The 13,443-nt window shown below is 52.0% G+C and overlaps 6 protein-coding genes across 6 annotated transcripts; 3 read left to right on the plus strand and 3 right to left on the minus strand.

Annotated features, from left to right (window-relative positions):
- Window positions 1–315: 315 nt before the first annotated feature.
- On the minus strand, window positions 316–1,890 carry RHO25_005535 (uncharacterized protein; the record flags this gene model as incomplete). The annotated part of the gene is made up of 1 exon (XM_023596427.2): window positions 316–1,890. The coding sequence occupies one exon, from the start codon at window positions 1,888–1,890 to the stop codon at window positions 316–318; it is 1,575 nt and encodes a 524-aa protein (XP_023457315.1).
- A 651-nt stretch (window positions 1,891–2,541) lies between these two features.
- On the plus strand, window positions 2,542–4,155 carry RHO25_005536 (uncharacterized protein; the record flags this gene model as incomplete). Its single annotated transcript, XM_023596428.2, has 1 exon — window positions 2,542–4,155. The coding sequence occupies one exon, from the start codon at window positions 2,542–2,544 to the stop codon at window positions 4,153–4,155; it is 1,614 nt and encodes a 537-aa protein (XP_023457314.1).
- An 892-nt stretch (window positions 4,156–5,047) lies between these two features.
- RHO25_005537 (uncharacterized protein) lies at window positions 5,048–6,555 on the plus strand (the record flags this gene model as incomplete). Its single annotated transcript, XM_023596429.2, has 2 exons — window positions 5,048–5,636; window positions 5,696–6,555. 2 exons carry the CDS (start codon window positions 5,048–5,050, stop codon window positions 6,553–6,555), a joined length of 1,449 nt encoding a protein of 482 aa, XP_023457317.2.
- Window positions 6,556–8,191: 1,636 nt separating this feature from the next.
- On the minus strand, window positions 8,192–9,389 carry RHO25_005538 (uncharacterized protein; the record flags this gene model as incomplete). Its single annotated transcript, XM_023596430.2, has 2 exons — window positions 8,192–8,371; window positions 8,448–9,389. 2 exons carry the CDS (start codon window positions 9,387–9,389, stop codon window positions 8,192–8,194), a joined length of 1,122 nt encoding a protein of 373 aa, XP_023457316.1.
- A 796-nt stretch (window positions 9,390–10,185) lies between these two features.
- On the minus strand, window positions 10,186–10,983 carry RHO25_005539 (uncharacterized protein; the record flags this gene model as incomplete). Its single annotated transcript, XM_023596431.2, has 1 exon — window positions 10,186–10,983. The coding sequence occupies one exon, from the start codon at window positions 10,981–10,983 to the stop codon at window positions 10,186–10,188; it is 798 nt and encodes a 265-aa protein (XP_023457313.1).
- Window positions 10,984–12,433: 1,450 nt separating this feature from the next.
- On the plus strand, window positions 12,434–12,658 carry RHO25_005540 (uncharacterized protein; the record flags this gene model as incomplete). Its single annotated transcript, XM_065602664.1, has 1 exon — window positions 12,434–12,658. One exon carries the CDS (start codon window positions 12,434–12,436, stop codon window positions 12,656–12,658), a length of 225 nt encoding a protein of 74 aa, XP_065458736.1.
- Window positions 12,659–13,443: the final 785 nt, after the last annotated feature.

Here is a 13,443-nt window from a genome sequence, read left to right on the forward strand (position 1 = left end):
GAAGAGGCGCCATAGCATTGTAGTGAGCTTTCTGGGAGATCAAAAAATGAAGCCCCTACCAATAGTGCTACATAGGACCATCATATTCGAGTTGCAAGCTAAGACACGCTGACATGGCTGTAATTCACCCAGCTTGCTTCTTTGCTGTGGGCTGTGCTCAAGGAGACCAGCAGATAGCACGGGCTTGTAGACAGCTGTTTGTTGCTTCTTTAGATGTAATTCTGCACCAGATTTAACGCGAGGTCTGAGATCGTACGAGTCATTGATATTTCATTCCTATATACTAACAACAACACCCCTTCGACTCGTATTTCATCATTCCTCATCTGGCTCCTGCTTGATCTCTTCTCCGAGAATCGACTGCTGCTGCTGCTGCTGCTCTCGTTCTCTCTGCCTAGGCGAATGTCTCGTCGCAGCAGGCGGACTCAGCGTGTCCGTAGATCTCATATCGAAGCTATTCTCTCTCGATTCGCCCCAGTCTGAGCTTCCAGTGCTGATCGTGCTGTCTCGTTTCGAAGAATGTCGCAAAGATGATCTGGGAGAGGGGCCTGGACGATCTAAGTTTTCTTGCAAGATATCTCGGCCATGTTCATCGTAGAGGAGGGTCTCTGTTGCGGAGAGACGAGAAGGCTCATTGAGAGAAGAGAGTTTCTTTGGTCGTCGACCACCAACACTGCTGGCTGAGCTTCCTCGTCTCGATCGGCCCTCTTTCGTGGCAGTGGATGGCCGAGAATCGCCATCGGGACCGGGGGTCGAAGCGCGAGACGTGTTTCTGCTGTTGGATGCGCTCCTCGATCCTGGAAGTCCGCCGTGTAGAAGTGATTCTTTTCTTCGTCGTTCGCCTCCGATCCTTGGTCTGAGCGCTTCCGTGGCGATCTTTTCCCGCAAAGCCAATCGTTCGAGTTCTTGCTGTCGCCTTGTTTTCCGCCGACTGAAGGGGTTCATGGTGACATTGTGCCAGCCTCGCCACCCAGTCCACCAGAACCATCCACCTTCTCTCTTCGCCACTTCCCGCTTCCTCGCTCGCACAACAGCCCTCAGCTGTGATCGCCGTGCATTTTCACGTTCCCAGTACTCCATTCTGAAGGTGTCCCAGCCTTCACGGAAGTCGGGCGAGAACGGCTTTGGCAGTAGGAGCACTCGCAAGACGTCACCGGCTGGAGCAATGTCTTCTTCCAACAGGCCATACTTTGCCGCATGCGCATTCCAATGCAGCGTTTCTTTGCCGTTCCCTTGACCGGCCAAGCTTTCAATGTCCCGCGGGACAATTTGAAAATTGACTCTTTCCTCGCGAAACCAGCCAGCAGGATCTAGCAAAGCAAGCCATGAGACCATCTCGCGAAGCAAACCACCTCTCACAACAACGACTTTGAGGTTGAAACCTCGCAGGCCACGATTTGTCGTGCTGATAAACTTTCGCGGCCACCGTACACCTCGCTCATACATGCCAGTCCCCCAGAACAGCAGCAAGGTCACGCAGCCCGAACACCAACCCATTTTCTCACCAGTCTCGAGAACCCAGTAGACACTTCCACCCACACCGCTGCCATCTTCTCGCGGCCGGAAGAAGAGTAGATAAGTAAAGGTGACAGTCCAAGCTACCAGACCGACAAACAAGAGCAAATGCAACCTCAGCCTGGTCCGTAGACTGATATACTGCAGCCGGAGACTACTTTCCAGGATAAGTAGATTGAGGTAAATCTGAGGCGGACTACTGGGAAGTGCATCTCTGGGGTCATTGCTGTATGTTGGATGGTTGATCTCTGGAGGAATGGGTGCTGTGACAGAATTTCGCTTGGAAGATGATGCTCGAGCATTGGCAGCAAGCTGTTCGGCTGAGACGTCTGGTGGCGGAGCACCTTTGACGATGCGGTCTATCGGGTCGGACATAATGACATGGTCTGAGCTTGGGCTGGTCTTGGAGTGTCCTTCTGGATTGAATGCAGCACTTTCGAAGTGATTGTGCTTCACAGGTGGGCCGATGTGTAACTGAAGGTACGGGTGTTGGGAAAGAAGAGGTGAATTTGGTGCTGTGATCCTCTGATGTGCGTGGGCTGGTTGCTCACCGCTCGGGCTTGTGGTGAGGAGGCTAGAAGTGGAGTGCAGGCGTAGCAGCAGCTGGACTGCGCTTCGGTGAAGCATGTGCCTTCTGTGCTGCTCTGCACGTGGCTGGGCACGCCGGAGCGGAGACCGGAACAACCACTCGGCCCGTCCTCGCCGCCGTCTTAACTCCGCCGACCGCTGTCCGTGGGGGAGGAATGCTTCGTCATTCGCCGCCGGCTCACCAAACAGAAGACAACTTGCGCGTTTGGTGTCACTTCACTTCAATGCTGCTGCCTGCACGACACGATTGAAATACCCCGAGGCGCGTGAACAGGCGACTGTGACGAGCAGACAAAAGTGGCTGCAGTCGCCCGACGGACCGCAGCAGGAGCATATCTCCTCGCCTGGCCTGCACCTATCCACTCAACGCTTCCGAAACTCGCTTTGTCCCGTTTAATATCGCCACCGATAGCCCTTGCGCGCAGACAGAACTCCACCATGGCTACAGCGTCCTCGGCCGACGACGATCGTTCTTCCTACCAGCCCCCGACCGCACCCACAGGCAACCTCCCCAAGCCGATTCTCGCGCGTCAACGCGCCAAACAGGAAGCTGAGATGAACGGCACTGCTGTTCCAGCGAAGGCCTCATACTTCCCTCTCGGATACAAAGAGGCGTATTCACAATGGTGGGCGTCGCTCACGCCAGCAGTGACCGAGCACAAGGTCATGTCGTTCATTCCCTATCTGCAAAGCCCGCCGACTGTCGCGTCGCCGTCTGGAAGCGCTCCAACGAGCAAGAACCCGAGTGCAATGAACTTGAGCGATCAACCGACCTCGAGCGTGGACGACGGGTCCATGCAGCGTACCGTAAGCTCCAAAGATCCATATGGACCGCGGAAATGGCAAAGTGAAATGGTGCAACTCAAGGGCAAAGATCGCTATCTGAATGAGTTCAGTGTGGAAAGGATAGGCGAAAAGGTTGACAATAATCTCGTTATGATACACGGATACGGAGCTGGACTTGGGTTCTTCTACAAGAATTTTGAGGGACTGTCGCGATTGGCAGGTTGGAAGTTGTACGCGTTGGACATGCTGGGAATGGGTCGATCAAGTCGGCCGCCATTCAGCGTGGTCAAGGCAAAGGATCGCGAAGGCAAAGCTCGTGAAGCAGAATCATGGTTCGTGGATGCACTGGAGGAGTGGCGTGTGAAGAAGGGCATCGACAAGATGACATTGATGGGTCACAGCTTGGGAGGATACATGGCTGTGTGCTACGCGCTGAAGTATCCAGGACATTTGAACAAGTTGATCTTGGCCAGTCCCGTAGGGATACCCGAAGATCCTTACGCTGTCAGCGAGGAAGTGGAACCGCAGGCAAGCACGATGCAAAACGAATTCACACAGGCTCAGGGAGAGTCTGCTTCACGAAGCCAACCCGCGCCGCCAAAGCGCAAGATGCCGTGGTGGCTCACCTCATTATGGGATGCCAATATTTCGCCATTCTCGATTGTTCGATTATCCGGGCCACTTGGGCCACGATTAGTTTCTGGTTGGACGAGCCGAAGATTCGCACATCTTCCAGAAGATGAAGCTCAAGCACTCCACGACTACTCATACTCCCTCTTCCGTCAACGAGGATCTGGTGAATACGCTCTAGCGCATGTTCTTGCACCAGGAGCCTTCGCACGATCTCCATTGATCCGCCGCATTCAAGGTGTAGGGCGACAATACCTCGAACCTCATGCCACTCCGGCTCCTGACAACGCATCATCACGGGACCCATCTTCCAATGCGGCAGTAGGTGCAGATGCCGCCGCGGCACGAGTTCGTGAAACGGGAGTGCCTATCACTTTCATGTATGGCGAGAACGACTGGATGGACGTCAAGGGCGGACACGAATCTGTCGAGAAGCTGAACGCGGAGAAGAAGAAAGCTCTGGAGAACGCGACTGAGAAAGAACGAAAGCTGGAGAACGGCGATTACAAAGTTATTATCACGAGAAAAGCCGGGCATCATGTCTACCTTGATGGATACGAACAATTTAATCGCGACATGCTCGAGGAAATGCGTGATGTTGAGAGGCGGAAGAAGAGACTAGCCGACTTGCAATGACAATGCACGTCGCGATCATCAAAGATTTGAGCATTGCTTCCAGCGTGGGCGTTTCGGGCATCGATTGTGCATACTGACATGTGGGAGCGAGATATACATTAGATACCAAGTGATGGCGAATGGCCATTTTATGCTAGCCGCTCGAGGTGACAACTGCGAATACTTCTCAACAAACTCAGCAATCTATGCTTGATTCTATGATTCTTATCATCTTTCCTACGGTCAGATTGTCCACACGAAACGTGATACAATGATCTGAATGCATGGCGAAGTCCACTCACACTTGGCGTGCCAAGGCCATGCCATCATCAGTCACCTCAGCTTTCCTTCCCACAGCTTACATCGCCCACCTCTCATCGCCCTTCACCATGTTTCCGAACCTCTAAAAATCACAGCTCAAATTCGCCTTGCATTCCCCAAATCCGGTCCTCTAGCTCAAAGCAGCAATGAGAATCAGCTGAGATGTCTCGAAAACGCCACAACGGGGAGTCCGGGGGCCGTGGCGCCCGCCATCTGCACGTGTCACTGGTTGGATTGGAACGTGCGGCCAAAGACTCGTGGATGCCACGTGCAGATGGCGTTTGTCGAGCTCTCGTCTCGCGCGACTGGCGTGATACTTGAGGTTCGAGACTCGTAATGCTGCACGCCAGTCTGCTGCGAGAATGGGGCGGTGGAAAGGTGGGCATTGGAGGGGTTGTTGAGGGGATGGGTATATAGGTAGCTTGGGCTGGGCTGAGGGGATCAGGGTATGTTCTCTTTTCGAGCGAGATATCTTTCTGGGAAGTTGACTGGATCCTGTTGCAGTTTGAGCACTCTTCGAACGAGTCGAGTTCAGTCCTATACACATTACAGACCAGCTACCTTCAAACTTCAACGCAGTCATATTTCCACCATGGGCAAGCCTCTCGTCCTCGCCATAGATGGCACCTGGGTCAACAGCGATAATGGCTACAATGCATCTATGTCCGGACCCGGAGCCAAAGGCAGACTGGCATCGCCCTCGAATGTCACGCGCATCTGCCGAGCTGTCCTCCCACGATCCCCAAGCGGCGTACAACAGCTCGTCTACTACCAAGGAGGACTCGGCAGCGACGCCAATGCGTACTCATTTGTCGTCGGCGGCTACCTTGGCAGCGGCATTGATGAAGCTATCCGCGAGGCCTACTCCTTCCTTGCCATGAACTACGAGGAAGGCGATGAGATCTTTTTGGTCGGCTTCTCTCGTGGCGCTTTCACTGCACGATCTGTTGGCTCTTTGATCGCCGAGGTCGGCCTCTTAACCAAAGCTGGTTTGGAGTCTTTCTACCCCATCTTCAAGGACTGGGAGAATCAGAATATTGCTTCGTATGAGCCTGGCTACGAAAGTGCGGCTTGGCCGATCGCTGGGAGACCCAAGTTTGGAGACAAAGCATACAATGAGCAACTTGCTGGCAAGAAGTTGACAAGACTAAATATCCCTATCAAGGCGATTGCTGTGTTCGGTGAGGCGACATTTGGTCTGCGAATACATGGGTGTATGTCAGCTAACGAAAGTCTTCAGATACCGTCGGCACCCTCGGCGTTCCAGACGTACGACCATTCGGCATCAGCCTCTACAACAGTGCCAAAACCGAATACTCTTTTGTCAACACGCAAGTAGCACCAAATGTCGAGAACGCCTACCAAGCCCTCGCTCTCGACGAGCAACGATACGCCTTCGCACCCACAGTCTGGGAATCACCACGCGACTCCAGCTCTCACATGCTCAAAGAACTCAAACAATGCTGGTTCCCTGGCGTTCATACAACAGTTGGAGGTGGCTTTCAAGACACGAATATCTCCGACATCACTTTGGCATGGGTGCTTACACAACTCTCGCAATTCTTGGCGTTTGACGAAGGCTATCTGCTCCGACAACGCAAGCAGAACGGAGACTTCTACATCGAGAAGAAGACAGAAGAGGAAGGAAGAGGCTATGGCTTGGGACTCATCAAAGCCTCAGATGGTGGTCTCTTGAACACCATTCTAGGGAGAAAAGCTCGAACGCCGGGCGAATATCTCCTCACAGATCCCAAAACAGGCGAACAAATGCCTGGCAAGCCACTACTCAACACTCGCGAATTTATTCACCCTTCAGTACGCTATCGCATGCACAATGGTGGTCGTCAGCCATCGAGTGATCCGGAAGCGAAATTGGGAGAGGGCGCATACGCGCCGAAACCACTGGCAGATTGGACGTATATTGCTGCGGGAGAAGATACCCCAAAGGGTATCAAAATCGATGCCAAGTGGGCCAAGGCACCTAAGTGGGTGAGAAAGTCCACGGGAACGTACATTGTGGAAGACAAGATTGTGGACGGAAGCTTGGAGGCTGTCCTGGCAGAGACTTGGAGTGGCGTGGGGAATTGGTTGAAGTTGTGATTGGGTAGGTGCGAATACCAAACGGGTAGAAATGGTTGCTTATCCCACTTCAGCTCGTAGCTGTCGAGATCCTACTCCTAAGTCTTGGGTTTTCAGACGGAACAACAACATCTCTACTTGATTCCGCCGACATCCGCTCATGTCTCTACCGATCTCGCTCTTTCCCCGTGGTGAGCTCAGGTATCCTCTCCAGCTTCCAGCCGTCACTCATGTGGCACCCGCAAGCTTCTCCTTGCTTGTTTCCTTCGCGAGTCTGACATTATCCGGAATACTGCGTGGAGCTTCCGTTGGTCCTCGAGTACCCGGTCTCTCTGCGTATTGGAAAGGCGGTCTTAGATCTTTTAACGCATCGTGTTCATGCAGCTGCAAGGATATGCTACATTGAGCTCCGCTTACGTTGCAATGCCGAGGACGTTTCCGCGTCCGTACGAGAAGCTTGCTCTAGCATACACTCCGTTTTAACCGGCATATACGAATTCAAGAATACAAGCTCAAACTCAAGGCCTTTCAAGACTCTTCTGCCGAGATAAGCTTCCCTGAAATGGCTGCTACTAAGGTTGCAAATACCGAGGAAGTGAGATGTGTTCTACTAATCAATGCCCCAATATAGCTTTACACGAGAGGTATTGCAAGAATAGGCCTCGAGGCAGTTCGAAAAGATGTAACCTACTAATCAACGTTCCGACGTCGCTCATGAACATTACACGAGAGCTCTTGCAAGAATAGATTCCGGAGCAGTCTCAAAAGTGTACAACATATATAAATGAAGGGAAGGAGCTAGTATCTGCAAAAATCACTCTGCTGCACATCTTTCCACTCCTTATCAGAATCATGCGTCCATCTACCGTTATGATCCCGTTAGTACTAACTGGGGAAGTCTTCGCACTGGTCGGCAAAGCTGACACATGTCTTGGCTTCAATGGTCCGTCATATAGCAGCTCCTTTCAGACTTAGATCTGACTGTTACCGCACAGCCGTCTGCAATCCGAGAAAGGACAAGTGTTGCTCTGCCGATGGCTTATTCTGTGCTGAACAAGGGGGAGAGCAGAAATATCATTGTCACCATTGTCAAACGTTAGGGAGTAAGTTAAGCGTCTACTAGTCGGTAGTGCCACACTAAAATCCTCCAGAAAAGTGTGATAAGGGGCAGTCATGTTGTCCTCCAATGACGTGCAATTTCTGGGATGGTTCAGGCCGTACCTGCAACAACAATCTGGGTCAATAGCGAGCGAGCGAAAAGGGATCCGGTTTGAGGGCGTGGCGTGCCTTTGTGCGGCTGCATATATGCATCTCTAACACGGAGCATCGTACTTCGAAGCTACAAACGGACACCTGTCTAGAGTTGCAATGCCCTCGTCAAAGTCGTCAGCGAGTGAATGATCAGGCCCGCCATCGCTCTCAAGTTCCTCGCCCGAATCGGTATTGACGATCATTCCTACGCCGTCTCCTATACTATCACCCAACTTCACCTTCACCACTGTTTCCAGTATGCTGCTGACTCCCGCGCACTTCTGGATTAGCTTCTCCGGGATAGCTTGTCGATCGCAGAAATTCATGACCAGCAGGAGGACCGCTACCGACCGCCGCGTATCATAGACACGTTCGAACGAGACCTGCCACATTTCTATCTGTAAGCTCATGCGTAAGGATTGCCTTTCTCGAATTTTGGCTTCCACAGTCCTTTCTTTTCTCTGGTCCTCAATTGAATCGCCTTCAGTATCCCCCAGATGGTCTTGAGAATAGGTGCAGGCACACCAAGTCGTTCCGCTTCTCGTACTGGCTCACCAACGATATTTTCGACTTCGATGAAGTTGCCCTGTTGCCTGTTCAGCCGTGTTCTCTCGGGTATCATAGATCAATACAATGTAAGTAGAGAGAAGCCAGGCGCATACCTTCGCAACGTCTTGGCCCATACTAGGCCAGAACTCCGTACCCGTCGGATCAACTCTAATGATTTCCTCTTCCACTCCCTTCGGCAAATTCACCCCAGCAGCCTTCGCAATCGCAATAATCTCCAACATGGCAGGCCTCACCAAATCATCAATAACACTAACACTCATCCTCATTCTGGGCGTGTCCATCCCTACAATCGCCGAAACACTATTGTACGAGGAATTGTACACCAATTTCCTCCACCTCGTGAACCTCACATCCTCATCAAAAGACCACTTCACTTTGCCACAAGCATTATACATTTCAATAAGCCGATTCGCTTCGGCAACGGCTCTTTCAGGCGCGACGCTCTGCTCTTCAAAAGGTCCACACTTCGTAGAATCCGAATCGTCATGTCGTATGACACCATGTTCCACTTCCGTAGCTCCAATAAGCGAAACACCAGAAAGCACAACATTCCTCGGAAATCGCTCAATGACCGGCTTCTCAATATGCAATCCATTCTGCAGTAACAAAATTGTCGTATGCCCCTCCGTAACAGCAGGTGAGATAATATCCAGTAGAGTCGGTTTGATATCCGGGATGTTCTTCGTCGAAGCCACAAGATAATCGTATTTTAGTCCTTCTTTCTGAACGTCTGGTACTGTGTTTCGCAAGATCGAAGGTCTGAAACCGGCGATATTATGGCCATGTTCCATGGAGTCGATGGTAAAGCCATTGGTCTTGACGGCTTCATAATTTGAGCGGCAGATTGCTGTGACTTCTGCTTGGCCTCCTTTTTCCAAGGCATAAGCGGCCATTGCGCCGACGCCGCCTGTGCCCACAAGGAGGACTTGTGCTTTTGGCGGCGCGGAACCCATTGTTCTTGTCATGTGGAATCTTGCGCAAGATCGAAGTGGTTGAGTCCACAGAATTTGTCTCGTGAGTATTGATGCTGACATATTACGAGAGAATGTTGTAGGAGGTCGTTGTTACTCACGGCTTGACCTATCAACCGGCCACCGGGCCGGTTACCGAAGGTTGAGCTGAAAGGCTTGGCGGCAATAGATATATTGGAAGGTAAATGTTGTTCAAGCAGGCCAGCCTTTGAGCTTTGTGTATGTATGTCAGTTCTCGTGGAAGGGCTGCTTTGTGATTAGCTATAGTCTAAAGTGAGCTGAGAGCATATGAAATTATGCTCAGGCTTGTTGCTCCCGATGTGACCCAGTTGGAACCACCACTTCTCCGATCAGTTGACGTATCTTGCCCGTATCGCCGTTCTCTTGCGTCCAGTTCAACGCAGTCAGCTTATCGCCGTCTAATACATCGTTAGCTGTATCAGCGGTATGTAGCAACCCAATGCATCGACGATGTTCTTGCGAAGGTCTCTTGCAGAGATGAGCAAGGGTGAAACACGACGAGACCCATTGAAGATCCGAAGTGCTCCTTCGAGGTCTAGAAATCGTCTCCAAAGGAACAACCTTCAAGAAGCGTTCAATTTGCTGTCTCAAGAACTTTTCGATCCGGGTCATTGGCAGCAATACAGCGAATGGCAACCTTGCATCGTCCCAGTGCTTCAGGCGTAGCTTCAGGAGCCTCGTTGATCCGAATGTATGCGTAACTAGAAGAAGACACTCAGGCTGCCTGGGTGAGGTCTCGACGGGACGCAAAGAAGAGAAAAATCGATGATCGATGAAAGTCGGCCCAACCACTCAGCAGGTTGGCAGGGTATCAATTGAGAGATATTCAAAGAAAGCGTTACGTTGGCAACGGGTGTTGCAGACTGGACCCAGCACTCCACCCTCCGTCGATTGTCAATATCGTGCCCGTACTCCAGTCGCTCTCGATGAGATAAGCCACTGCCTTCGCGACATCCTGAGGCGAACCATACTTTCCCGCAGGATACTGCCTGGGCATGTCTTCAACAACCTTCGCCCACTCATAACCAAGCTTTGCTCCTTGCCTATGGCACTTCTCTGTCATGCCTGTAGGAATGGCACCAGGCGCCACTGCGCAGACGGAGATATTGTCCGAGGCGTACTCCAATGCCGCAGTCTTGGTAAGTCCAATAAGGGCGTGCTTTGATGCACAAAAGTTCGCGTTGAATGGTAAACCAGCCGAGCCCCATATCGAAGCAATATTGATGATGTGACCCTTCCGCGGCGTTTGACCCAGCATGATGCGAAGTTGTTCCTGCATCGAGATGAAGACCGCCGTGACGTTGATATCCATGATCGCTTGGAAGGTAGCGACGGGAGCATCTGCGATTTTGCCCGAGGGCATCGATATTCCAGCCGCATTGATCGCAACATCGACCCGTCCGTGCAGCAGTAAGACTTCGGCGTGCAGTTCGCGGATTGAGAATTCGTTTGACAAGTCGCAAGGTATGAATGTCGCTTTCCCTTCCGCTGACTTAATTCGTTCGATGATTTCGTTGCCTTTGCTAACGTTGCGAGCTGCGACAATCACGGTGTACTTTCGTTGCGCAAGATGTTCTGCGATGGCTTGTCCGATACCTCCAGTGCCGCCGATGACCAGACAAATTCTCTTCGACATTTCGCAAGAGGTTTCTTGCACCGTGGTTGACTAGGCGTTCGTTGGTGGTAGTCTTATGGTATAGACTAAAAGGCGGCTCGTCCAAAAGCGGCTACGCCATAGCCTACTATGAACACTTCTCAGGGTAGCAGCGAGTAGAGTATCGGCGGTCGGAGCTTATGAAGCCTTCCACGTGCAATCTCTGCGGCGTTCACCACGCTGATCGGGAAGCCGACACTCTGGCCATGGTGTCGTCCGAGAGCTGAGTTGAGTCGTTTGGTGACCCAATCCGGAACCAGACCAGAGTCAAGTGGCACTGTGATAGGCTGGTCTGGGCAAGGATAGCATGTTTGGCTTGAAGTCAAGCACTGAAGAAACCAGTATGCCCCTAGTGTATGCACTCGTCATCCCACTCAACTGTGACATCGCCAGCTGTTATCACTAACAACCAACTTCATGGCAGACAGGGAGTGGCGAGAAGCTTAATGCGGCGCCTTATTGATGAGTTAGGTCTCGGAACCCGATCTACCGGTCAGTTTGCATGAGACAGTGAAACCATGCCAGTATGCCATCTCTTCGAATTTGGAAATCGTGTCTCGAGATGCTGCGGGAGTGGTATGACGTTCAATCCAGACGCGATCGCGGCATCGACAAATCATTGCTTGCCTGTATGGTGTGTAAGGTTGCTGCCAAGGCACGCAGCTAAACACTCTGCTACGCTAGGTGTCGAGAAGTATCATGATTCAACAGTCAACGGCTGCCAATTGCTTGTTGTCGCTTGGCTAAGGCCAGCTGGTAAGGCGTGGAGCTCGACTGTGCAGAGACCAAGTCGCCCTTGGCCCGGTGGTCACGAGTCAGCGCATGCGCACGGCTTGTTATCGATACCAAGTCTCCCATTGACCGAGGACTCGAATGGTTGCTGATTGCAAAGCTTGCAGTCGGCAATAATCGTGCCCAATGATTCCATGCAGCAAGGTTAGATCATAACTGTGTTTGACATGCGACGCTCTCGTGCAAAGATGTTCCATGACTTATCGTGGCTGCTCCAGGGTGGCATGGACCGGGCGGGCATGCTGGAGAACAAGTCCAGACTGTCACATTCGTCCCTGTCATACATGAGGCATTTTCGTCGTGCAGTGCAGTGCGATGCAGTGCCCCGCCAGCATGATATATTACCAGGTACCACTGTGCTGGTAAAACAGTCGTAGATCGTGGTCCGTTGCCGTCAAAGTTTGAATAACGTCCCACTAGTCCCCGCGAATATTCCAGGTGCGTTGAGATCGCTTTCTCCGCTCAACATCATTGGCCTGCCTCGCTTTCGCGTACTTTGACCTGTCTGCAAGCAATAAATCCTGCCATCGCTTAACCGCAGCAGATCTGCCTGAGTATAAGTGCCGGATGCCGAGAAAGTTCCAGATGACATTCTTTTGCAAGGCTGATCCAAACTGTTCACGCGAGTGCGACCAGGCCAATGATTCATGGTCTCGTCATTGTTGAGAAGCCGCTCGTCGAAGCAGGACTTGGAGAAGATGATGATGTTATTGCAGAAGAGGATGTCGTCGATAAAGAAGTCGCCAAGGAGGAGGCTGTCGAGGAGGAAGACGTCGTCAGAGATACAGAAGTAGTGGACTGTGAAGACGTGGCTGAGCTATCGCCTCCACATGCGGTAGTATTGCGCCTGTACTCCGCGATATAAAACATCGTGCCCAGTAGCCGCGAGCATCTCCGCTTGCTCTCGAACATCTCTGCTTCCATGTATTCACATTGGCCAATGCGGTCTCCCGAGTCATCTTTGCCCTTGTAAATGTCAAATGTGCCGTTGACGCTGTTGGTTGTGTAGTTTCGCGAGAAGAAAAGTGGTCCGCCATCGCAGACGTTCCCAGTCGAGGTGAAGTTGGTCGAGAGACTCCCGCGAGGAGTGCAGTAATGTGCAAGTAGCGCATGGTGTGTGAAGCAGGTAGTTTGAAAGTATTGTGGTTAGTGCTGTGCGTGACATCGGACTGTGCCTGTATTTGAGGAGATGGACTGTTCAAGAAGCTGAAAACTTCATGCACAAGTGGAGTCCATTGTGCGGAGTGTACGCAAAGCACTGCCCACGTCTTACCGGCGGAGCAAAAATAGTTCCCAACCTGATCATTGCCCGCAACGAGACGGATGATCCTTTGTCAGGGCAGTCTTTCACAGCCGAGCCAACATACCTTGTGTGCCTTCAGCTCGCTCGATGCGCATAAGAAGACGCACGGAACCGCTTATGCCGAGTCCGGTAGTTATACAGGTGTTCAGCTGGATGAGCGGCTAGCAGTCAGATGTGAGAGGACCAATATTACGTCCGGCCGAGGACTGCGTAGCTGTGCAACGAGTCCATGGGACTGGTGCGAAAGACCTCATCAGCCGGGGTCAGCCTTGCTGCGGTCGAGATGCAGCATAAGCTGATGGACACTGCATTGCGCAGCTGGACATCTGTCCTCCGCTGTGGGACCC

This window comes from Cercospora beticola, chromosome 3, assembly GCF_033473495.1.
Source record: "Cercospora beticola chromosome 3, complete sequence".
Classification (NCBI taxonomy): domain Eukaryota; kingdom Fungi; phylum Ascomycota; class Dothideomycetes; order Mycosphaerellales; family Mycosphaerellaceae; genus Cercospora; species Cercospora beticola.